The sequence below is a fragment of the Camelina sativa genome, chromosome 11 (assembly GCF_000633955.1).
Source record: "Camelina sativa cultivar DH55 chromosome 11, Cs, whole genome shotgun sequence".
In the NCBI taxonomy this organism is placed as follows: Eukaryota; Viridiplantae; Streptophyta; class Magnoliopsida; order Brassicales; family Brassicaceae; genus Camelina; species Camelina sativa.
The window spans coordinates 15286636-15312942 of NC_025695.1; the positions used below are offsets into that span (position 1 = coordinate 15286636).

At 36.3% G+C, this 26307-nt stretch overlaps 4 protein-coding genes across 5 annotated transcripts; 3 read left to right on the forward strand and 1 right to left on the reverse strand.

Moving 5' to 3' along the window:
* On the reverse strand, nt 11016-15048 carry LOC104723449 (protein arginine N-methyltransferase 1.6-like). Of its 2 annotated transcripts, XM_010441827.2 has the most exons (14): nt 14681-15048; nt 14373-14580; nt 14162-14287; nt 13874-14038; nt 13675-13793; nt 13376-13455; nt 12940-13214; nt 12541-12771; nt 12296-12369; nt 12112-12205; nt 11883-12032; nt 11726-11803; nt 11532-11628; nt 11016-11281 (listed from the first exon to the last, which is right to left on the reverse strand). In XM_010441827.2, the coding sequence occupies exons 1-14, from the start codon at nt 15013-15015 to the stop codon at nt 11139-11141; spliced, it is 2175 nt and encodes a 724-aa protein (XP_010440129.1). In that variant the 5' UTR covers nt 15016-15048; the 3' UTR covers nt 11016-11138. The 2 variants fall into 2 exon arrangements, with proteins under 2 accessions (XP_010440129.1, XP_010440130.1); XM_010441828.2 differs by lacking the exons at nt 11016-11281; nt 11532-11628; nt 11726-11803 and having other exon boundaries at nt 11902-12032; nt 12108-12205.
* Nucleotides 15208-16631, forward strand: LOC104723451 (bifunctional adenosine 5'-phosphosulfate phosphorylase/adenylylsulfatase HINT4-like). The gene is made up of 6 exons (XM_019232348.1): nt 15208-15384; nt 15506-15552; nt 15740-15816; nt 15911-15974; nt 16120-16197; nt 16303-16631. The coding sequence occupies exons 1-6, from the start codon at nt 15307-15309 to the stop codon at nt 16400-16402; spliced, it is 444 nt and encodes a 147-aa protein (XP_019087893.1). The 5' UTR covers nt 15208-15306; the 3' UTR covers nt 16403-16631.
* Nucleotides 20775-22652, forward strand: LOC104723452 (probable aspartyl protease At4g16563). The gene has a single exon (XM_010441829.2). It carries the CDS (start codon nt 20888-20890, stop codon nt 22400-22402), a length of 1515 nt encoding a protein of 504 aa, XP_010440131.1. The 5' UTR covers nt 20775-20887; the 3' UTR covers nt 22403-22652.
* LOC109125164 (putative 57 kDa heat shock protein) lies at nt 23977-25956 on the forward strand. Its single transcript, XM_019232504.1, has 8 exons — nt 23977-24075; nt 24187-24537; nt 24629-24661; nt 24783-24812; nt 24970-24990; nt 25132-25158; nt 25282-25305; nt 25553-25956. The coding sequence occupies exons 1-8, from the start codon at nt 24033-24035 to the stop codon at nt 25873-25875; spliced, it is 852 nt and encodes a 283-aa protein (XP_019088049.1). The 5' UTR covers nt 23977-24032; the 3' UTR covers nt 25876-25956.

Sequence of the window (26307 nt, forward strand, 5' to 3'; positions counted from 1 at the left end):
TCTTTCAAGTTTAAGGATGTTGGGGTGTCCAAAGCATAGGGCATAATGTAGTGAAGAAGATCAGTGAGAAAGAAGAGAAAGAAGAAATAGGCGAAAAAGATCTTATGCTTAAGTTTAACAATGATGTATGCCTCTTTGAGCTTGTGATTGCATGCGTGAAGGAAGAATTTTACTTACCACATCTGGGAGCTTTGTACATGAAAGAGAATTGAGATGGAAGGATCTCCTAGTAGGAGCAATCAATAAGATCTTCAGTGGGTGATATCCATATACAATTGAGGGTATGGAAGAGGGTGAACTTGCTTCTGTCACGTTTGGGAACGACGCCCAATGCTGAAAGAGCGACCTTATATGTGTATCCTTAAGAATACACATACACCATCGACGGCATGGTTTTGAGATCAAAAAAATTCTACCATATCATGGAAGAGAAGAATGAAGAAGAAGTGGAGAAAGAATCGATGAGGAGAGATGAGGGAAAGAAATGAAAGAGACGGAGGTCGAGGAGAACGAGAAGTGACAACAAAATATTAAATTAATTAAAGTGATTTATTATGGGGAAAATAGCACTCTAGCACACTTTTTGAAATTTTAATATCAAAGTAGCACACTTTTTGTACACAACACACTTTCTTAGATTAAATTGTCAAAAACACTCTTTAACTAAACCACTTTATTTCCAACCAACTTTTTTTATTCACACAATAATGCTCAATAAAAAAAAAAACTACCATTCTAACCACATATTTTTTTGTTCAACAAACCTCACAATATATTTTTTATTTTTATTTACAGCAATATCTTCTTATTTTTTCTGTTCTTTCATAATTTCTTAATTTTCAGATCCATTATCTTCATCACTCTCTTTCTCTCTCTCCAATGAACATCTTCACCACAAAAAAATGGGGAAACTCTAAATACTCAATTCATCTCCCTCCCTCCATGATACTCAATTCATTCTTACATGCTGCCTTACTTTCTTCTTCATATCTCTAATTTATTTTCAGACTTCAGATACAAAGCTTTGACTTGGATAAATGCCAAATCAATATGCAATCCAGTTTTTATTTTTCTTTTCTTTTAATCTTAATAAAACATTCAATCCAAATATTAAAAAAAAACATTTCACTACAAAATAAAAGGAGAAATAAGAAAAAACCATAGATCTCCAGTTCATCTTCTATTGTTATCGTTCTCACTTGCTTCGTTCTCTCCACAAGGACCTTTAATAAAGGTAACATATGGGAATTAGTTGTTGATGGTACAAAGAAACTAACCATATGGTCACTTTTTGGTGGACATCATGTGGTCAATTTACATGTAAACTAACCATATAACCAATGTCTCGTGGACAAACCTTAAGAAAAACAACATATGGGAATTGGTTGTTGATGACACAAAGAAAATAACCATATGGTCATTGTCTCATGGACATCATGTGGTTAATTTACATCTAAATTAACCATATGACCATTGTCTCGTGGACAACTCTTAAAAAACAACATATGGGAATTGATTGTTGATGCCACAAAGAAACTAACCATATGGTCACTGTCTTGTGGACATCATGTGGTCAATTTACATGTAAACTAACCATATGGTCAGTGTTTTGTGGACATCATTGGTTTTGAGGATTAAGGGGAGACGAATTAGACATGAACAAAATCCAGAAAACGAAATCGAAATCCAGAACAAAATCTAGAAAACGAATTGAATTCACATTATATGAGCAAAGCTTCTAGATCTTCTTTCATGAAGATTGTATAAAACAAAAATAATGAAGCATGAGTGCAATTTCCTTTTCGTTGACAAAAAAAAGAGAAATAACAACAAAAATACATCTAAATCAAATATGAGGAGATCTAATTTCATGTTGGACATGAACAAATAGAAAGAGAAATAAAAAAAAATCGATGGAGAGGAAGAAGAAGAGGAAGAGAAAGATAAAATTGGCAACAAAGTGGAAAAACATGTTTGAGACTAAAATGGTCTAAAAATAATGTGAACAGTGGAAAAATTGACAAAAGAGTGTTTAGTGCTCGTGTTAAATGAACAAAGTTTCCCACAAAGTGTATCTCCATTGAAAGGAGAGTTTTAATTATGTTGTTTATTAAAGATGTAAGAATCTAAGATCTATTATAGTATTAGTATATGTTTAGACTTCAGTCATATATGTTGTTTAATTTAAGGACCTAAGAGCTATTATATTAGTAGTATATATTTAGACTTCAATGTTTTATGATTAGGTTTTATTTCTTTTTCATTTAAGTTATTACTAGGATTTTACCGCGGAACTAAATTATAAATTATTGTATTTTAAATAATAATTTTTAATTTATTTAGTTTTCAAATTTTCAATTAATTAACTTTTGTCTAATTAATTTAGAATTGTGTTTATAATTTTTTTTCTTCTCACGTTTTATAAAGTTTATAACTTTATTACATTAAATTTGTTATTAGATAGAATATAAAATTCTAGATTTGTTTTGTTTTCGAGAATTAAACAGATGTATATGCATATATAGTATGTTAGTGTATATTTTTATCTGTAATTAATTTTTTTTTTTTTGGGAATATTAAGAATGTGTCATAGTATGTGTAATATTTTGTAGTTCATATACTAAATAATTTATAAGTTAATTTTCAAAACTATGATTACAAATCTATAGTATATATGAGATAAACTAACAGTTTTAGTGTTGGTTCTATAGTCCAAACCCGTCATGCTAGGCGGGTCATGCAACATGTTCAAAGATTTTTAATCCGCAGAAACTCATCATACGAAACCTTTGAAAGTAAAAATTAGTTTTAAATACGTTGAGATCAATGCGTTGAGACCAAAAATCTCGGCCACGGATCCTCGTCCAAGATCAAAAATCAATTCGTTTATTGATTAGGCCGATTGTTTAGGAAATTTGTGTATAGAGAAAATATTATTGTAAAATTGGAAACTTAATATTAATTAAATATTGTAAAACACGGATGGTGGATTTCCATAACCGGCACATACACGGCCCATACACGGCCCATGTACGTCCAAGCCCATAAGGCCCATCGCCACCACCTCTTAGTCTTAGTCGGTTTAGTATTCCTAATGTACTTGGGCTTTATCCCTTCCTATATATATGTAACATTCGATTGGCATAATAATAATAAGAAGAGAAAAATTCCTTCGAGTTTCTCTAGTTTACAACACGTTATCAGCACGAGTTTGCCCTAAACTCCAACTGAGAAAAATCCCTAAACCCTAAAATCGCCGCCGCACAAAACCCCTGTTCGTTCAAGCTCGGCGATCGGTTCCTGTCCGTGATCTATCCATGTTCGTGGTCAGTTCCTGTCCGGGGTGAGTTCCTGTTCGGAGATCTGTTCGTGTTCGTGAGCAACCAGTAATCGTGATCGGTTCTTCCTCTTATCTAGGCCGAGGTTCGTGATCAAGCTAAAAGTAAAACCGAGGTCTTTAGCTCCCGCTTCAATTCCAGTCAACCTCCAAGCGGTGGAAGGTAAATAAATAAAACCCCCTTAGAACCTATGAATCGAACCTGATCTCTTAAATCTAATGGAACAATAAAACTTGCTATTATACAATCAACAAACCAAAACCTTTAAAACCCTAAAACTCTAAAATCTGATTGCTATAGGGTTGTTTTAGATTGTTTGCAATTAAACCAATTATGCCATGTTTAAAATCATGTTGATTGTTGATTGTTTGTATAAGATCGATGGCATGAAAACCCTAGATCTAAAACCTAAAAATCAAAAATAGTAATCTTATTGTCCTAGGTTTGAATCCGATTATTAGTAATTGTTTGCTAAAATCAAACCATTAAAATCAAAGCTTAAAATCGGATTAGTTCTATGTTTTACATGGAACCCTAAAATCGAAAACACAAATATTAGGATAATTCCCAAAATTAATTTGTTGGCCTTATCTAGTATATTTAAGAAATTTAAATATATTAGACATTACCCTAAAAGACTAGAAAATTTCCTAAAACCTTTATCCTAATCCTAAATTAGAAAAAGGAAAACTTATAGGAAAAGGAAAAAACTTAATAAAAGGAAATTTTTGCATGCTAGATCTTATGTTTATCTAGGACTATTCTCATGCATAATATAGGCCATGAAATTATGTAAATAAAACAAGACATTATCCACAAAAATATTCGGCATGTTTCGGTCTTAAATACCGCATGTCCCAAATGAGAATAAATCCATGGTTCGGTCTTAAATACCGCATGACCTACACTATAATAAACGGCATGGTTCGGTCTTAAATACCGCATGACCCAAGAATATAACATTCGGCATGGTTCGGTCTCATATATACCGTATAGCCTAAAGATAGAACAATTACATGTTTCGGTCTCAAATACCGCATGATAATAATCGGGTGCCTGTTTTCTATTTTATAGATGGCAAAGATCAATAATCTCCAATATGCTGCACTTAACATGTCTGGAGACAACTACCTCCAATGGGCTTTGGACACCAAGATCAACCTGAAATCAAAGGACCTATGCAAATGCATTGAGGATGATAATGATTGCACTAAAAGAAGTAAATATAAGGCGATATTACATATAAGCCATCATCTTGCTGAGAGTCTCAAGAACCAATACCTTACAATAGAGAATCCTCTTGAACTTTGGACAAAGTTGAAAAACAGATATGGACACCAAAAGACGGTGCTCCTACCAAAGGCTCAATTTGATTGGAAAAACTTAAGGATCCAGGATTTTAAAACCGTGGATGAGTATAACTCAGAGCTATTTAAGATAGTCTCAATCCTTAAGTTATGTGGTAAGGAGGTTACTGAGGAAGACTTGCTAGAGAAGACATTCTCAACCTTTCACACCAATAACATACTGCTTCAGCAATAGTATCGTGAAAAGGGTTTCAAAACTTATGCAAGTCTCATCTCTTGTTTGCTGCTTGCTGAACAAAACAATGAGTTGTTGCTAATGAACAGTGCAATGAGACCTCCTGGTTCTGCCCCATTACCGGAAGTCCACAAAGTCGATTTGACTAAGAAAGAGCCCAAAGAACCCACAGAGCCCAATGAGACTAACTACGTCCATAAAAGCAAGTATCATGGTCGTGGCCGTGGTGGAAGAGGACGTGGTGGTCGTGACAATTACCAAGGGAACCACTATGATGGTTACGGCCGTGGGAACCGGTCCGACTTCGGCCGTGGGAACCGGTCCGACTTCGGTCGTGGCCATGGTAGAGGCCGCGGAATTCACAAACCGCAACACAAGCCTAAATCGGTTTGTCACCGATGTGGTATGGGGAATCATTGGGCTAAGACGTGCAGGTCATCTAAGCATCTCATTGATCTCTATCAAGAGAGTCTGAAAAAGAATCCAGAAGCCAATTTGGTTCATCTCGATGGTGAAAGAGATTTCGACCATGAGAATGATGAACAATTGGATTATGAAACTTCGGATTGTCTAGGAGAGAATAATTAAAGATTGTCTTGATTTAATTTCTATGTTTTATGACTTTGAATTTTATTGGATTATAGTTTTGGTTTAAATTCAATTATTTTATTTCCTTCAATATAAAATTATTTGTTTTTGTTTAAAATATAAATTCTTGTCCATTATAGAAATGGCTGAGGACAAGGACATACTTGTGGTGGATAGTGGATCCAGCCACACAATTTTGAAGGATAAGAGATACTTTGTTAATCTCGTTATGAAAAATGCCAATATTAGCACAATTGCGGGTAGCAAGCCTAATTGAAGGCTACAGCCAGGCTACAAGTGATGTCTTGTATTCACCCAGCTCAAAGAGAAGCTTATTGATTTTTAAAGACATTCGTTTGAATGGTCTACATGTTGAAACTAAGGGTGAAGGAAACCAAGAGTTCCTACATATTACAGAAATCACCCAAGGATCTAAGAGAATCCTAGAATCTATACCCGCACTAGCCACTGTTTTATACCATGCTAAGATTAATATGATAGAGGCTAATTTGGCAATGAATGAAAGGTTCAATGAACAATTCACTTTATGTCATGATCGGCTTGGACATCCGGGTTCTAACATGATGCGTAAGCTAATAATAAACTCTAAAGGGCACACTCTAAAAGAGAGAAGAGTTATTCCTAAGAATCTCATGTGTGTAGCATGTGCACAAGGAAAACTCATTATAAGGCCATCACCAGTAAAAGTTACTAAAGAGACTTTAAATTTTCTGGAAAGGATACAAGGAGATATATGGGGACCAATACACCCACCTTGTGGGACGTTTAGATATTTTATGGTCCTAATCGACGCATCGACTAGATGGTCGCATGTTTGTCTATTGTCAACTNAAGATTGTCTTGATTTAATTTCTATGTTTTATGACTTTGAATTTTATTGGATTATAGTTTTGGTTTAAATTCAATTATTTTATTTCCTTCAATATAAAATTATTTGTTTTTGTTTAAAATATAAATTCTTGTCCATTATAGAAATGGCTGAGGACAAGGACATACTTGTGGTGGATAGTGGATCCAGCCACACAATTTTGAAGGATAAGAGATACTTTGTTAATCTCGTTATGAAAAATGCCAATATTAGCACAATTGCGGGTAGCAAGCCTAATTGAAGGCTACAGCCAGGCTACAAGTGATGTCTTGTATTCACCCAGCTCAAAGAGAAGCTTATTGATTTTTAAAGACATTCGTTTGAATGGTCTACATGTTGAAACTAAGGGTGAAGGAAACCAAGAGTTCCTACATATTACAGAAATCACCCAAGGATCTAAGAGAATCCTAGAATCTATACCCGCACTAGCCACTGTTTTATACCATGCTAAGATTAATATGATAGAGGCTAATTTGGCAATGAATGAAAGGTTCAATGAACAATTCACTTTATGTCATGATCGGCTTGGACATCCGGGTTCTAACATGATGCGTAAGCTAATAATAAACTCTAAAGGGCACACTCTAAAAGAGAGAAGAGTTATTCCTAAGAATCTCATGTGTGTAGCATGTGCACAAGGAAAACTCATTATAAGGCCATCACCAGTAAAAGTTACTAAAGAGACTTTAAATTTTCTGGAAAGGATACAAGGAGATATATGGGGACCAATACACCCACCTTGTGGGACGTTTAGATATTTTATGGTCCTAATCGACGCATCGACTAGATGGTCGCATGTTTGTCTATTGTCAACTAGAAACCTTGCGTTTGTTAGATTGCTGGCCCAGATTATACGTCTGCGAGCCCACTTTCCAGATTTTCCACTTAAGACTATGCGTCTAGACAATGCTGGTGAATTTACATCCCAAGCGTTTAATGAATATTGTATGTCCATGGGGGTGAGTGTGGAACATCCTGTGGCACATGTCCTTACACAAAATGGATTAGCTGAATCCTTCATTAAACGGATCCAATTAATTGCTCGACCATTACTCATGAGGTCGCAGCTTCCTGTGTTGGCTTGGGGACACACAGTATTACATGCAGCAGAGCTTATACGCATCAGGCCATCTAGTGAGCATAAATATTCACCATCCCAATTATTAACGGGTCATGAGCCAGACATATCCCATCTAAAAACATTCGGGTGTGCCATTTATGTACTGATTGCTCCACCACAGAGAACTAAGATGGGACCTCAAAGGAGGATGGGAATATATGTTGGATATGATTCTCCCACCACTATTAAGTATCTTGAGCCAACTATGAGTGATTTATTTAAGGCCAGATATGCGGACTGTCAATTTGATGAAACTGACTTTCCCAAATTAGGTGGAGAGACACACAAGCTGGTCAAAGAAATTTCATGGAATCAAACATCCTTAAATTGGCAAGATCCTCGGACTCTAGCATGTGATGCAGAGGTCCTAAAGATAATACATTTGCAAAAGCTAGCTAATCAATTGCCAGATTCTTTTGCTGACCCTAAGAGATAAAATCGTACATACCAGCTTGTAATGCACCAGTACGTATTGATTTCAAAAGGAGCACAATAATCAAGTTGCTACAGAGTCTAAGGCCCGTTTGAAACGTGGTAGACCAATAGGTTCCAAAGATAAGAACCCTCAGAAATCTAAGAAAGGTGCAAATCAAACCGAGGTTAAGGAAATTACAGACATGGCCGCGGCAAATCCTAAGGTACCGAATGAGGTTTGGGACGCTGAACCTCAAGGTCCTGAAGGTATTGATAATAATGAGATCTCAATAAATTATATCATGTATGGAATTCAATGGAACCGGAAAGATGTCGACATCGATGAAATATTTGCATACAAGGTAGCACTTGAAATAAATGAGGATCATGAACCCACGTCCATATTAGAGTACACTCAAAGACCAGAATGGTTAAAATGGAAAGAAGCCATTGACGTGGAGTTAAATTCATTAAAGAAAAAGAATGTATTTGGTCCGATCTTAAGGACACCATTCGATATAAAGCCAGTTGGACATAAGTGGGTCTTTGTAAGGAAGAGAAATGAGAATAATGAAATCGTGAGATATAAAGCACGGCTTGTACCAAAAGGATTCTCTCAAAGACCCGGAATAGATTATGAGGAGACATACTCCCATGTGATGGATGCAACGACTTTTAGATATTTACTAAATCTGGCTATAAGAGAAAAACTGGATTTGCGGTTAATGGATGTTATGACCGCATATTTGTATGGTCCACTGGATAATGAAATATATATGAGATTACCAGAGAGTATTGAGATCAAAGATAAGAGCGGTTCTCGAGAACAATACTGCATAAGGCTAAACAAATCCCTTTATGGACTGAAACAAAGTGGGCGTATGTGGTACAATAGATTGAGTGAGTACCTAGCTAAAGAAGGCTATAAGAATGATCCCATCAGTCCATGTATTTTTATAAAGAAGTTTGCAAACAAAGGGTTTGTAATCATAGCAGTATATATGGATGATTTAAATATCCTAGGAACCTCTGGAGAAATCGCCCAAACAGTCGAATATCTAAAGAAAGAATTCGAGATGAAAGACCTAGGCAAGACTAAATTCTGTTTGGGATTGCAGCTTGAGTACATAAATGATGGAATCCTTGTGCATCAAATGGCATATACTGAAAAGGTACTCAAGAGGTTTAATATGGACCAAGCTCACCCATTTCCTAGCCCAATGGTTGTGAGAAATTTAAATTTGGAAAATGATCCATTTGGTCCAAAGAAGGACGATGAAGAAATTCTCGGTCCTGAAGTGCCATACCTCAGTGCTATAGGAGCGTTAATGTTCTTGGCTAGTCGCACTAGACCAGACATATGTTTTGCCGTGAACCTCCTAGCTAGATTTAGCTCATGTCCAACCCAAAGGCACTAGAACGGTATCAAACATGTATTGCGTTACCTACAAGGAACGCTTGATTTGGGTTTATATTATACTAACTATAACAAAGAAGGTTTAATTGGTTTTGCTGATGCATGTTATCTATCGGATCCACATAATGCAAGGTCTCAAACCGGCTATGTATTTACACACGGTGGTACAGCTATTTCGTGGCGTTCTATGAAGCAAACCATTGCAGCCACGTCATCTAATCATGCGGAAATCTTAGCTATGCATGAAGCCAGCTGTGAGTGTGTATGGTTGAGGTTGATGACTCAACATATCAGGACAGATTGTGGCATGGCCGACGATAAGGAACCAACGGTTATCTATGAAGACAATACGGCCTGCATCGCACAGCTCAAGGAAGGATATATCAAGGGAGATCAGACGAAGCATATTTTACCAAAGTTCTTCTTCACACATGAACGACAAAAGGCCGGAGAAGTTCAAGTGGTACAAGTTTCGTCTTGCGACAATTCAGCCAATCTCTTCACCAAGTCATTACCGACATCGACATTCAAGAAGCTCACGTACCAGATTGGGATGCGGAGACTTAAGGACTTCTAGTGATGCTTAGAACAGGGGGAGTAATGCGTGTTGTACTATTTTTCTTTCACCATGGTTTTGTCCCAATGAGTTTTCCTGGTAAGGTTTTAATGAGGCAGCACTCCCAAGCGCATTACGGAGATCCCTTAGCATTTGCACGGTTATGTCATCCAAGGGGGAGTGTTGTAAAACACGGACGGTGGATTTCCATAACCGGTCCATACACGGGCCATATACGTCCAAGCCCATAAGGCCCATCGGCCACCACCTCTTAGTCTTAGTCGGTTTAGTATTCCTGATATACTTTGGCTTTGTCCCTTCCTATATATATGTAACATTCAATTGGCATAATAATAAGAAGAAGATAAAATCTCCTTCGAGATTTTCTAGTTTACAACTTTAAATTAATTATAAACTTAATACTTAATGTTAAAGAGAGTGATTCCTATTGTTTTGAAAATTTATTTAGGATGGGAAATCTTGTTTTCAAAAATAGAAATTTAATATTAATTAATTAAATGAAAAATAAATTAATAATTAATATTAATGGCATGATTGTAAATATGTATAAATATTTTATAAATATCTCCAAATATATATATATATATATATATATATATATATATATATATATATATATATAAGATGTGGAGTAAGATTCGGTTATTATAAAATTTGGTTTTAGTTTACTTTCTATATCACTCAGATTGTGTATTCAAATATGATAATCAATCCTAAAGTAAAACTAGAAAGAAAGAAAAAAAGAAAAGGTAAGGAAGGAACAAGTTGTCAATCAAAATATATTGATTAGAGTCATGAACTAGTCGGGTCATTGCTCTGTTTACGGTTGTTGCTCTGTTCTACTTTTTATGATATTGTTGAATTGCTTTCATCTTATAAAATCAGTCGGAACAACAAAAAAAAGAACTAATCGGGTCTTAAGTTTTTCTTTAGAGTGTTTCTCTATATGTTATTTGTACTACTGATGCCTCTGCAAACTGTGTATGTAAACTTTTGAATCTCCAACTAACATACCTGCACTTACGGTCAAAGTTTGTAATTTAAGTTTAACTCAGAACACGTTTAAGCGCATGATCTTGATCTTTGACATTAATTGATGAACCGTAACTATCAATCAAAGGAGAAGGATCTACTTGTAAAGCTTATACTTTCTAACTCTTGAACTTAGGCCTCCTCGTTGGCCAAAAAAAAGAGTCGAACAGGATCGGAGAGCTATTCAGACATATAAGTTAAGAATGGTCTTACAAAAATAGTCAAGAGAGAGTATGTATGATGATGAGCTCGCCGTTTGAAGATAAATCTAAGGACGCTTGGATTCCTATGGATGAGGGACCTTCCACTCTCACTGTGACTGGTTTCTCTAGTAGCTTCACTCCTTGCTTCCAATACCTTTCATCTGTACGCAGACAATTTCATCAAAACGTTTGCTTTAATCTCATAATTGCTAATTATTCACCCTATAGATCATGCAATCCCTGAAACTAACATGTTGGAAAGGCCAATCCTTTGCTAAAACACATTAAAGGACAATCCATCAGCAACTTCCTTTAGTTGTCAAATTAAATCCAAATCACAGCGTAACCGTAAGCATTATCCCCTTAAAGCAATAAATGATTGGCCAGTGCAAAGAGTTGTGAGTATTGTACCTGGTCCTGTTGAGATCACGGTTGAGTTTTCTTTATCCATCACCCAATCCATCCACAATGCGATTCCATGGCATACACCAGGTTCTATAAACTCCATCTGTTTGCAGGTAACAAGCATTTCTTAAAATCATATATTAAAGTTATTTGTACTAATGATGCCAAACTGCATGTATATGAATCTCCAACAGACATACCTGAACTTCCCCAGAACATGGACCTGTGATGGGCTTGGTGAAGTCAAACTCCATGACTGTAAATTCCTTGCTAAGTTTCTGAAAATTTCCCAAGAAAAGGAACAATCTTTACATTTCCCAACGTTTGTCAATACATAAATCTAAGAATTGTGTTTACCTTTGTCTCTCCACATTGCCAGATAAAAAAGGGCAAACAAGGACTGTCTCTACCAGTAGGTAGATCACCGCACCCCCCTAAGGTTGTATTCACCAGAGCATGGTCAAACCCTTCTACGCTGCCAAGGCAACAGCGGCTCTTCCAAAGATCCTGCACCAGAAGCCAATTCATGAATATAGAAGCAAACACTTTCTGTTTTATATTTGCTAAGAAACGATACAGTACTTACAGGAAGATACATAGCACAACCTCTCAAAACTCCCTTATACGGCATTACCACTGCATCTTCTGACAGGACAGAATCACAAAGAGTTCTGTCTTTCCTTCACGCATACCAGAAAGAGAATCAGGCTATTGTTAACAAACTGGCTTCTTTGACAAAGCTAAATGACCAACTCAATAACAACATATACCAGAATCTAAGGTTCTGCCACGGAAGCCCACTTTCAAGTCCGCAGAAATATGGCTCTCCAATCAGCAGATCAATCTGTTGATAAAGCATAGAGACACTTATCAAAATGAAACCCAAAAATCATTCAGAAAATTGGATGACTAAGCACAAAGACTGAACGAAAGGGACATAACTTTTCAAGAGTCCAACAACAAGTCATAACTTTTTATGAATTTTGAATATGATATACATCTTGTGAAAGTTTACCTTGCTTGGATACGCTTCCGCCAAATTTGACTTTACTTCTCTGAAATATTCAAAACGATCTTTTGAAAAACCATTTGAATCAGCAATGGCTTCAAAGTATCTGGCAGCATTCTCTTGCAGCCCAGGTGACAATGATATCACCCGTGATCTGTTGGAGGCATGCAGAGCCATAAGTGGTAATAGGAGACTATCATCAATGACGAGACATTGTGGATTAGAATTTCCCTGTAACTGGAAAAGAGATGAAGAACCATTAAAGTGTGCACTGGAATGTAGGAGAGAAATAGTATAGTGTTTTTCTTTATTAGCATCAACAAGTCAAAATATTACCACAACTTTGTGCAGTTTTCAGAGGAATACTTTGTAAATGCAAGACAGACAAAGAAGTTTAGAACCTACAGCGTTTCTAGTGGCCTCAAACATGGACTGCCTGTATCTACTATCACCATATATTGCGACTCTTTCGGGTGGTAATGTGAGGTGTACATCTCCAGTACTTAAAGGAGAGTGTGTCATCTCATGTGTCAAGCTTTGAGTCTTCTTCAGATTGTACAAGATGTTAGTACAAGTATGAGCAGCATGCAAATTAACCTTTTCTCCTTTGGATAAGGACACACCTGCTCCTGGAGTAAACCAAACACACTGTTTCCAATGGTCACACCATTCCCTAACACCTGTATTAGTAAAAAACGAAATCAGAATTGGTAAAAATGAGATCAAGACATCTTGGATCCCAATGGAGCTGAATGTAGTGCAAGTCTGGGAAGAAATCAAGAAAAGGGATTCCTCTACAACCAGTAACTGCACATGAATTCCAGAGGAAGGAGTAATTCACCTATCTCAGGACTTGAATCTATCCATCTCGGAGCGGTAGAGTAGAAGATTGTTCCTTCACTATCAAGCTGCAGAACCCACCTGAACCAACCCAAAAAAAAAAAGATTCCTCATATCATACTGGAAAAACAGGACAGATCTTGTGCCCTTTGCCTAGGCATCTTAGCATATATATGCATCACCAGAAAGCAAAAGTGTATATTTTCATTGTAGAGAACTAACTACGCCAGTATTGCGAAAATATAAGCAGTTCAAACGCCCCAAAAAGGAAAAGAAGAAAGAGAGTAAAGGACATATTACCATGAAATTATAGCATGAACACTACCCGCGGTTGTTGCTTCTATGTGCACATCAAGCTCTCCATTACTTTCTGGCCGTTTCCAAAAGTCAAATTCAAATATTTTGACGGGGTCTGACAACTGGATGAATATATGAAGTGAGTGTATAAACTAAAAAAACTTATTGCAAAACTGCAGGGGAAAATTTAGGATAGTAGTACCAGTTTGATATCGTTCTCAATAGCATCAACATGCATGCTATACTGTTGTGACTTGATACCAAAAAGACTCTCTAAGCCAGGAGGAACTAGACGAACACCATCAGATACTTTAGCCTCGTTATTTCGTAGATTGTGCATGTTACATAAGAATTCACTTTCAACAAGCTTCACATTGTAAAGAAAAAGAAGCAAATTCAATCAGGCACTCAAGATGAACAATGAAGACAAACCACAAATCTCGATAAAAACTCAAGGACAAAAGAGCTCATGATAAATCAAGAAACGAACCTGGCAATAAGTAGTAGCTCGGTATGGCACTGCTTTTGGATTGTCAACAAGCAACATGTCATGAGCATGTTGCAAACTTGGGATCAGACCTTCACCAAGTAACTCAGAGTCCAATATTTCACTTACCTAATTGAAAGAAGAGCATTGAAAGAAACTTATATTTCCTCTGAAATTCATACTGAAAAAAAAGTATGGATCTTTGAATACTCACAAGAACGTCAGCTCGTGAAGCAATGTCTGATCCAACTTCAATCTCATCAGATCGTTTGTTGATAAGGTTAATGTTCTTCGTCATACCATTCTTATGCAAAACCTTCCTCATAAGCTTAACCATCGGTAAGTATGACTCACACGCTGTCACCATTCCTTCTTCTCCCATTGCTCTCGCAGCCATCATCGATAACAACCCAGTTCCAGCACTATAACACACACACACACACAAATCTCACATTCTCCATAGTTCAATCTAAGAGGTTTATAAAACACTAATTTTGAAAAATGGAAAATGAGAAGAAGTACCCAATGTCAAGGACGTGGCAAGGTTGAGTGATGGTTTTCTCAATAGCGAGACGATAAGCTCTGTTGCGGCGAGTATCATTGAGCATGTCGAGATACGACGTCGTGGAGAGGAGACCGTCTGAGGAAGTTCCGGGTTGGTCATTGTCTTCGATGACAACCCACTCGGAATCGCCGGTGAGTGGGTCTTGTCTGAGCTGGAAGACGCGTTGACTAGACTGAGAGCTCATTGTTCGAGCAATGAAGACGGAGCTTCTTAGGCGAGTCAGTGAGTGACGACGGAAGGAGCGAAAGGGAATGAAGGTTTTGGGAAGAAGTGAAGACAGAGACGACGACATTAACGCCGGTTTAGTCGTCGTAGTGAGAGGAGATTCTCCGGCCTTTGTTTTGTTGATTTATGTCCTCATACTGTTCTATGTATTTCAATTAAACCCCATAGTTTTGAAAATTAAACTTTCTTACCTCAGGAACAAGAATTTAGGGGTTAAATCATCAATACAAAATATTTATGGGGGTTAAGATGGAAAGAACTCACACAACAACTTTCCCATTTGCTCAACTTTGAAATCGAGAGAAATCCCAGTTTTCGAATTTGTTTGTGCTGCGATTTGGAATTTAAGGAAGAAGAAATGGCGGGAGGAACGAATCAAGCGTGTATCTTCTGTGAGATCGTGCACAATCAGACCTCAACTCGTCTCCTTCACACCGTTGAGTTCTTATCTTCTCTCAACTCTCTTGTTGTTGTTTGGGTCTCGAGAATATAATCAATGATCAGAGCCTAAATTGAAGTTAAGTTTGGTTTCTTTGCGATGGTTTTTATTTTTTCAGGATGAGAAGGTCATCGCGTTTCAAGATATTAAGCCATCCGCTCAGAGGTTTGTAATTTGTGTCTGTTCCATCGAAACACTGTGAATTTAGTTTGGAAGAAGTGTGGCTAAGTTTATGGTTGTTAGATGCTTGTGAATTTAGTTTGATTCCGTTTACTTAGCCTTATCTAATGTGATCACTTGTGCATCTCCTTAGCTGCCATTTTACTAATAAGAGGCAAACAATGATTTGTAGGCACTACTTGGTAATTCCAAAAGAACACATTCCTACTGTGAAAGACCTTCAGAGAAGAGATGAAGACTACTCCTTAGGTTGGTTATCAAAACATATAATATACATACATCATTTCCTGTTATATCTATGTTTAAAGTTTCGATAAGGATGCTTGTTTTATGATTTGAGCAGTAAAGCACATGCTTAGTGTGGGGCAAGACCTGTTGCATAAAGATGCACCTCAAAGCATTCATAGGTGAGTGTTCTTAGTTACCAACTATGGATTTTGAGTTAGGCTTTTCAAACCAATTATAGTTGTACTGCTTGAAACATGATATTCATGTCTTTCTTCTCCTTGTGGTAACTTGTATAGCATTCATCTGATATGTACTTTCTCTCAGATTTGGTTTTCACCAGCCACCATTTAACAGTGTTGATCATCTCCATCTCCATTGTTTTGCATTACCTTTTGTGCCCAGGTACTGATATGCTTCATGCTCATTGATCTTTCTTGGGATATTCTTTGCATCTATCTCTCTCTTACTTTCCCATGGCTTTCTTAACATATTTTGCCATCAAAACAGATGGAAATCCATCAAGTACAAGTCTTTGGGACCTTTGGGTGGATTTATTGAAGCAGAGACACTGTTGGAGAAGTTAAGGCCTCTTCTTTCAAAGGTGTAACTGAACCAACTTACCTAACTGCATTGTGTTGCTTCTCTTCTCTTAAGTTGTGCAATATCTCTTTTCTATTCTTTCCTGGCAAATTTGTAATGGAATGCCAAATATTATTGAGGATTTTGTATATGAAAGAAGGATGTGTCAAGTAATTTAAATGTTATTTCTGGCAACTGTTAAATAGTTGTACGCAGTGACGGCAATCTCATTGTATCCATACTTAATGGTTATGAGACGTATACATGAAGAATTCTGATATAATCTCTGGAGTTACTGCCGTAAGATGTAGACTTAGCCGGGGGCTTAGACCCCTTGATTCCATAGAGGATCTCTGATATATGTGGGCCTTCTTGTGTTGGGTTGATGCTCTGACATCTCTAAATGTAGGGGAGGTACTGGTTTCACAGTGCATGAGACAAACTGCAGCTTAACTGGTGCAGTTGTGTTCTTGCAACAGCATAGTTATCCGCAGAACAGGTAACCACGTTTTGAAGAAATTTGTACATTTATGACCTTTCTGTTAGGTGGAAATACTAAGTTATGTAACAAATCTTAGGAACGTATTAAGCACTGTGGTATGGGAACAGTAGTGAGAAAAAAACTATAGGCTATACTCAGGCTGTTCAGATTGCTTGTTATCCCTTTCAGGAGGATCTATAGGTATCAAATAGCGCGGATAGATTTTGATGTTATCACAACTAAAAACTTGAGCCTATCTAAGTAATAGATTCCAGTGAGATCAAATCTTCTATGTTCACATGTAACTTGCGCAGTTAGATAGAAGTACAGCTTGCAGTTGCAATGCCCCTTTACCCTCTAGCTTCTTTGATTGATGTTCTGGCTAGAGTACTACTATTTCTTAAGACAAGTTTTTTTTGTAGTTTAAATGATAGGTTTTTCTGAGAACAAGTAAAACTAAAAGATTTGTTATGGTATAACATTCTGGTGATGTTTTGATAAGAACCACTAGAACTCGAGAATTTGAGCTAACAAACCAACAAAACTACTTAATGGTTTTATGTCCTAGATGATGAGTACGAAACTTATGCAAATAATTGAAATTCTTGATTTGCCATTGTCTCGAAGGATTTAGGCCCACAAATTATAAGTTTTTTGGATGGATTTACTTGTAATGCTCAACCACCCCTGTCAAATACCAACTCTTTGTTTGGTTCCTAGTCTGTTTTTTAGTTAATAACTTGTGTATACGACATATACACATCAACAAAGCTTCATATTTTCCTGATATTTTTAACTGTGATTGGTCCTGTCCTTATATTTTTGTTAATGCCTTTGAACAAAGTTGGAGGTGATCATGCACTTCTAAAAGCAGATAATTTTGACAATAAAATATCAAAACTGTTTGGTTGATTGGCAATGATTATAGATGAAGAGGTTGGTGAATTCGTCTTCTTGTCTGTTTGGTAATACAACTCTTATAGGTCTCTCAATATGTTACTATTCAATTTGTTGACCATTGTGAGACCTTATGATAGATACTACCACCTGTCTAAGTATTTGTAGATTAACCAAATGAAGTGTACACAATTTATGGAAAAAAGTAGTAATCTCATGTATCGACTAGCTTTTTAATTATGTCAAATCTCTCTAATAACTTGTGTGTTTATGGTGACACAAGAAAGCTATTAGAAAAAAAGGCTAAAGCTGGCGCTTGTGAGGAAAACAGCTCTGGCGAAGAAGACAGGCTTGAACCTTTTCTTCTTGGAGTGACGAACCAGAGTTAGAGAAAACTGCAATAATAACGTCACTCTCAAGTCTCGAACCACAGGTTTGCTTTTGCTTCATTGGTTCCTTCTCGTTTTTTGGTTTTATCGAGTACAGCTAATTTTATTTTTTCGAAATAGCCTCTCTGTTAACAGCTGTATCCAAAATGTAGAATTAAAATATTGTTTATATTTAATTTAAAGAAACGAAAATTTACTGGAGATGAACCACTATTATTCACCGCCTCTTAATTAACCAATCAAAATACAACAAATTATCAAGTTATATCATATTTATAAAATAAATTAAAATTAAAATAAAAAGACAAAACAAGTTAAGAAAATCAATTCTGTATATTTTTTTATTAAGGAAATGATGTTGGTTTAGATTTATAAAATAACGATTAGAGTTTATATTTTACAATTAAACGAAATCATATGACGGTTTGGGTTTACAAAATAGTGGTTAGAGTTTAGTTTTTACAATTAAACAAAATTATATATCGTTTTGGGTTTACAAAAGAGTGGTTAGAGTTTAGGGTATAGATTTTATAATTAAATGAAATTATATGTCGGTTTGGGTTTACAAAATAGTGGTTAGAGTTTAGGGTTTAGATTTTACAATTAAACGAAATTATATGTCGGTTTGGGTTTACAAAAGAGTGGTTAGGATTTAGATTTTAAAATTAAGAAAAATTATATGTCGATTTGGGTTTACAAAAGAGTGGTTAGAGTTTAGATTTTAAAATTAAGCAAAATTATATGTCGTTTTGGGTTTACAAAAGAGTGGTTAGAGTTTATATTTTAAAATTAAGCAAAATTATATGTCGGTTTGGGTTTATAATATAGTGGTTATGGTTTAGATTTTAAAATTAAACAAAATTATATGTCGATTTGGGTTTACAAAAAAGTGGTTAGGGTTTATATTTTAATTTCGGTTCATAAAAAAAGTGATTTGGGTTTAGATGTTATAATTTAAAACTATAATATAAGGTTTAGAATTAATAATTTGAAAATTAATTGATATACAGAATTTGTTTACTTAATCAATAATTTGTTTCCATAAATAAGAGGAGGTGAATAAGAAAAGGTTCACCCTAGGGGTGAATCGAATAATTATCCTAAAGAAACCAAAAAGAATCCATGCTCTCTTAAATTAAGAGCTGACGAATCCCACATAGCCAAAACGATTGACACGGTTTCGTTTCGTTTTTCAAAGTTTTGAATACCTTTTCAGTAAACTAAAGGCAAGTTTTTTTTTTATGTTCCAAATTGTTCAATGGGTTCCTCTTTAGCGACCCAAACTTACCCTGTAAATTACATTTTCGTATTTTCAAATAAAACAAAGTATCGGCTCGTACTGGAGGAGGTTGGTGAATTCTATATATATTGTCCCTTGTTCTCTCACTATTAGGCCTTTTGTCCTCTAGTGATTCTCTCTACCTAATTTATTAGCTAATGTATTCTACGGTTCTAGTCTACCTAATTAATTTTCTTTTAATGATTGATTAGATTTAGATTATGGATATTAAAATAGGTGTTAAAATCAGTATAGGTATTCTAACAAGATACTATATACTTTCTTGGGATGGACAATGCATCCCTTTTTACATCTTAAAATTTATAAACATTTGTAGATGAATGATAAGGTTCGGCTGCTTAAATAAAGTATAAGATTAATCATTTGGTAGTCTAGCAAATTGTCTAGGTGTTTTGTTCAGTTCGACTAGATGTTTGATTAATTTGGATAGATTTTATATCTTCTATTAGTTATTTTTCTTTCATTTCAGTTAATTATGTAATTTAATTTCGTTAAAAAGGAAGGGCCTTCATATTAGTATAGCAATTTTTTTACAAAAATGCAGTAAAAATATATTAAAATGTAGGAAAATGGTCAGGTGACCGTGAGAGTGAGACAATACCAAAGGAGAAGTGAAGATTCGAAGGTGTTTGTGGAAAAGAGTAAGGTACACGTACCTTTCTGTCTCTCTCTTTCTTCTACTCTTTTACCCTGTCCATGGCATGGCCTGCCGTTCCACCTGGCTCGTCTATGTGGCTTTCAACACTATTTTAAACATTTTATCACGAAAATTATTATGGTGATGTTTTAGCCTCTTAAGGCTTTAATATCATCCGAGGGTGTGGATTGGATTCATATGTTATAGCCAATTATATATGGTTGAACTTGAATTTTAACTGGAACCTAAATACCTAATTAAAAGAAGGACAAAAAGAAAAAAAAAAAAAAAAAAAAAAAAAAAAAAAAAAAAAAAAAAAAAAAAAAAANCCCCATCTCATCAATGAACAATGCAGTTGACTTCTTCCCATCATCAATAAGGAGTAGCCAGACAATGAGTTAAGACTTAAGATTATACAGTGCAAAGCTTTACCATACGACTGCGATTTGTGCTTATATGTAATGGTTATTGGTTAGTTTCCTGTCTAAATCTAATCCTAGGACTAACTCTGCATGCCACTCCTTTGGCATAATACACATACACATACACTACGAGTCTACGACTTTGTTTACGTTACAAAATTATGTGTACAAATATCCTCTTTTTTCAAAAGCATATAATATAAATATCTAGTTCTGCTGATATGACAGCCAAAAATAACGTATTTAAATCACCTTCCTAATTGTTTTTATAAAATAAAATAAAAAAAAAATGTAAATTGTCTTTGCTCTGTCCTATAAAAAAGACACTTGACCTCCTCTGCTTCAAATTCAAAACCAGTTTCCTTGGACATCACTGTTTCATCCGCCATGAATACTTGTTTGATCTTCTTCCTCTTCTACACAACAATTCTCAATTACTGTCTCTACTTCTCTGTTTCATCATCAACACCTCTTCTCCTCCATCTCTCTCACTCCCTCTCAACCTCAGAACACTCTTCCTCTCCTCTTCACCTCCTCAAATCATCCTCCTCCCGTTCCTCATCCCGCTTCCGCCGTCACCACCACAAACACCACCAAAAACAACAACTTTCCCTCCCTATCTCATCCGGCAGCGATTACCTCCTCTCCCTCTCCGTCGGCTCGTCCTCCTCAGCCGTATCCCTCTACTTAGACACCGGCAGCGACCTCGTCTGGTTCCCTTGTCGTCCTTTCACTTGCATCCTCTGTGAATCCAAACCAATCCCTCCTTCTCCTCCCTCCCCTATCTCCTCATCTTCCATCACCGTCCCCTGCTCTTCCCCTTCTTGCTCCGCCGCTCACTCCTCCCTTCCTTCCTCCGACCTCTGCGCTATCTCCAACTGCCCTCTTGATTTCATCGAGACCGGTGACTGCAACACTTCTTCTTACCCTTGTCCACCTTTCTACTACGCTTACGGTGACGGCTCTCTCGTCGCGAAACTCTACTCCGACTCGCTCTCTCTCCCTTCCGTCTCCGTCTCTAACTTCACCTTCGGCTGCGCTCACACCACTCTCGCTGAACCTATCGGCGTCGCTGGATTCGGCCGTGGACGTCTCTCTCTTCCCGCTCAGCTCTCTGTTCACTCTCCTCACCTCGGTAACAGCTTCTCTTATTGTCTCGTATCTCACTCGTTCGACTCGGAACGAGTCCGTCGTCCGAGTCCACTCATCCTCGGCCGATTCGTCGATGAAAAAGAGAAACGTGTCGCCGATCATGATGATGATGAGATGAAGAAGGAGAAGAAGAAGAAGAACGAGTTCGTCTTCACGGAGTTGCTTAAAAACCCAAAGCATCCTTACTTCTACTCTGTTTCACTCCAAGGAATCTCAATCGGAAAACGGAATATTCCTACTCCGGCGATGCTACGAAGAATTGATAAAAACGGCGGCGGAGGTATCGTAGTTGACTCAGGGACGACGTTCACCATGCTTCCGGCGAAATTCTATAACGCGGTGGTGGAGGAATTCGATAGCCGGGTCGGGCGGGTACACGAACGGGCTGATCGGGTCGAACCGAGTTCGGGTATGAGTCCTTGTTACTATTTAAACCAGACGGTTAAAGTTCCAGCTCTGGTTTTGCATTTTGCCGGGAATGGATCCAGTGTTACGCTTCCTAGGAGAAATTACTTTTACGAATTTATGGACGGTGGAGATGGTGGTGATAAAGGAGAGAAGAAGAGGAAGATCGGATGCCTGATGTTGATGAACGGTGGAGATGAATCAGAGCTTCGAGGTGGAACCGGGGCTATTTTGGGGAATTATCAGCAGCAAGGGTTCGAGGTGGTCTATGATCTCTTGAACCGAAGAGTTGGGTTCGCCAAAAGAAAGTGCGCATCTTTATGGGATACGCTTAACCAGGACTAACATGCACTGAAGCCGGTTTGACCGTTAAACCGGATGGGTTTATGTTTCTGCTTCGTTGATGGGTCTTCGTCTTATATCGAGACAGTAATTATATGTGTTTGGGGGAGTAATAAAGTAAAGTAGAGATGTAGCCTTAATAATTCGATGAAACCATACTCGAAAAGTACATATATAAAAAGGGTTGGTAACGTTGTCAATAGAGTTTACAATATTAATTCAAATCATTTTTTTTGTTTGTGTCATAATTAAATTAAATTTGTTTGTTGGTTAAGCATCGCTTCTAAAAAATTAATTGAGAGCCAATTTAATAGATAGTCGTATTAAATATACACCAAATAAGATAACTTTATACGAATGACTAGCAGTTAGTCTATGGGGGAGGAACCAAGATTTTAATTAATGGCTAGTAGAGTAAATCAATATCATAAACGAGGTGACCAAGAAGAAGTTGATAATAAATTATTCAGAAAGTTTGAGTTTTGCATGGCAACCACCAATACTGCTACTACAAGTGTTCATAATTTGTTTGGTTTAGATATCACACTTTTAAAGATTGAACAAAGAAGAAAAAAACAAAATGACAATCAATTATTTGACTTCGTATTATGATGACTCATAAGTGTTTCTCATTCTTACACATAAGAACTCGAGAAAAAACTAAAAATTGATATTTTGGTATAATATCTGCTCAAATGACATGACATAAAAAGCATATTTACAAATGATCTTTCTACTATCACGTTCATCAAATTTACTGTATTATTTAGTATCAGAATGCATCATCTATAAAATTGGGTAGATAATTAGCATTTTAAATTATTATTTTGTTTTTTCAGATATTAATTGTTTTTTTTCTAAGTCAATTTTTTAGCTGGTATAATAATGAAACATCAATTTATTAGTTCCACATCCACTGTCACTTTAAAATTTCAATACGATGTACTGCACTAGCTAGTAATATTCTGATAATTCAGTTCAAGGATTAAATCGCAGTCCGGAGAGCCAGTTGAGACAGCTAACACATACGCGCATGTCCTTCTTTCTAGATTGTTATATATCCAAATACAACTCACTGATATAATCAACATATTTATTTCAAATCGACCCCTAGCTCTACGATAATTTTTATTTATTGCGTATATTATGATCATATTATTCATCGTACATATGCAATGCAATAATGCCTTTGCCCATTTTTTTATTTTATTTTTTATTTGCATAAAATTTGTAACTTTCTTGGCGAAAAAAATGTAACTAAATGTTATAAAAAAAAATGTGTAAGCGAAATTGTTGTTTTGGTTTAAAGCTACTGTAACTTGCTGCTATATGAACATTTTCTAAAAAGCGAATCAGTACGAAATCTCTATGTACACGTAGACCAAACCCACGAGACCAAAAATTAAAGTCATTGAAGTTTCCGGCAAATACGAGTAGGCCACGTGTATGAACAGGGAGAGTATGTCGTTTCTCACCTGACACCGCCATACTCTCTTCTCCCTCGCTGCTTCACTTTGCTATATAGCTTCATAAGACCTCCCAAAACACTAAAGACCAGAGAGAGAGAGTAAGAGAGATCTCAAAAATCAAAAACAAAAACCGAAAGACTCCGAGTTCTTCAGCCGCCCTAACAATGCCGATCTTGTACATTGCTCCGGCGCCTCAATTGCCTCGAGGTATCGATCTTTAACACATCAAGATTCTCATTTTCATCATCTCTTAAAAAAAATCTTTGATCTGTATATAGACCGATACGTTTTTTTTTTTTTTTGTGTATGTGTGTGTAGAATGGTTTTACGCAACAAACAATCCATACCAAGTGAGCGGACCAAAAGGGTTTACTGAGTTCAAGTACATGGAAGAGACCCATGATCTGTACGTGAGGCTTGATTTCCCAGGAATCACTAAAGAGAGCGTCTTGATCCTTCTCGAACCATCGAGGAAAGCTGTTGTCGTGATCGGAAACACACCGAAAGAGAGCAAACACGACTCTTCTCACCGCAAGTACGGAACCGCCACGGGACTCATCTGTGACTGCTGTGTTATCAGTAACATCCAGTGTTTTGTTGGTGATGGTGTCGTTAGACTCATCCTCTCCAAGAAGGAGATCAATCTTCATGTTCCTACCTTCTGTTCCTGTAAGTTCAATAGCCTTCAAATGCTTCTCTTTCTTACGTTTTTGGTAACACAAAAATCTGACGTTACGTTTATGTTTTGGTATTGATTTAGTCGGAGGTGCAAGGATGCCTACTGATGTACCTGGTAATGTCTCTAGCTACCTGTTTAATATTTTTGATTATAATTTGTTCTTAATTATATGTCATTATGATATATCGTTTGATTATTAATCTTATGTTTGTTTTGTGACTTTTAATTTGGGCAGCTAACATCATTCGTGGATACAACCCAGAAGGTATGTTTTGTTTCTATTGTTTTCTTGTTAATAGATCAGAGATGATATGTCTTAATCGTCGATCTTTTGAGCTTCTTTTAGAAATCTTGACTGCTTTTATTTAGTATCGTATCTGACATTTTTTCATGGGTTTGTGTTGATTCCAATATTGTTGCAGTCACAGGTGGCCATCCTCTTGGTATGTACCATTAATATAACATTGAAGTTTGACTATACCTTTTTCACCATCCTTTTCTTTTATATATCTTTGACTTGTTTTAAAAAAAATATATAAAAAATAATAATAAATCCTCTCTTATTTTGTTTGTGAATCTTGCAGCTCATCTCCGTGGACTTAACCCAGAAGGTACATTTGATTTGATATTTTTATCATATACTCAGTTATGATAAATTAGCCTAAAGACAACTTCATAAACCTATAAATGTGGTTGGTTAATTAATTAACTTCATTATATGTTTTATTGTTCAGGTTGCCGTGGAACTGACCCTTTTGGTATGAACTTTATATCTCTCCATTGTGACATAATCATAGTTTCCAGTAGTATTAATTTTATTAGAGTAGGTATAACTGTATAAGTAATCGTATACAACATATATGACTTAATATAATATGATCCTCGTATAGTAAGTCGTATAAATCAATTGCACTATACTCAGGCTGACTATACTAAAACAAAAGACTTATGTAGAGAGAGGCTTATTTGATACATATTTTTGTTGTGTGTTACATTAATGGACAGATCCGGCGTTCATGGGTCCGACCATACTACCACACCCGTCAGTGTTGGAGGGATCCACGAGTGCTTACGAGTCAAAGCAGCTCTCAAACGGTGGTCTCTTTCTCCGTATTGACATGCCTGGTGTCCCCAGAGACAGCTTCATGGTGGCAGTGGACGGCGACGATGTTGTCAACGTCATTGGACGAGCTCCTGCGACCATGCACGACTCAAGTGGGCGTAATTACGTAGGCAAGGTCGCCATTGTCCCTAGAGGTTATGACCCCCATCGGATCAAGATAATCGCCAAGCTTGGTGTCATCCGTCTCATTATCCCTCCCTACTAATTAAAATTCATCGCATCTTACTTAATTACTTGATTAGATCATGCTTTTGGAATTTATTATCTTGTTTCAAACAATATCTGTTTGTGTTTTCTTTTGAATTCCCCAATATTTCAACAGACAACAGCACTCATTAATTAGTACTTTAGTAGTAGTATATATGGCTTTAATATGTACGTAAGACGACGTTTAATTATGATAATATTCACTCGTATGTTTATGCCTGTTATGATACATTTTTAAATCTTTGTCTGATGCATATGGTTAAAATACTGCTGGTACATAGATAAACCTTTAATTTGGACTGAGAAATTTTTATGTTTAAGGAACTACGGCTTAGCAAAAAAAAAAGAAAAAAAAATTACTAATTTCACTGTTATGTGGGTATATAATTATAGCTTTTGTTTTTATATTATTAATTTTTTATGCTAAGTA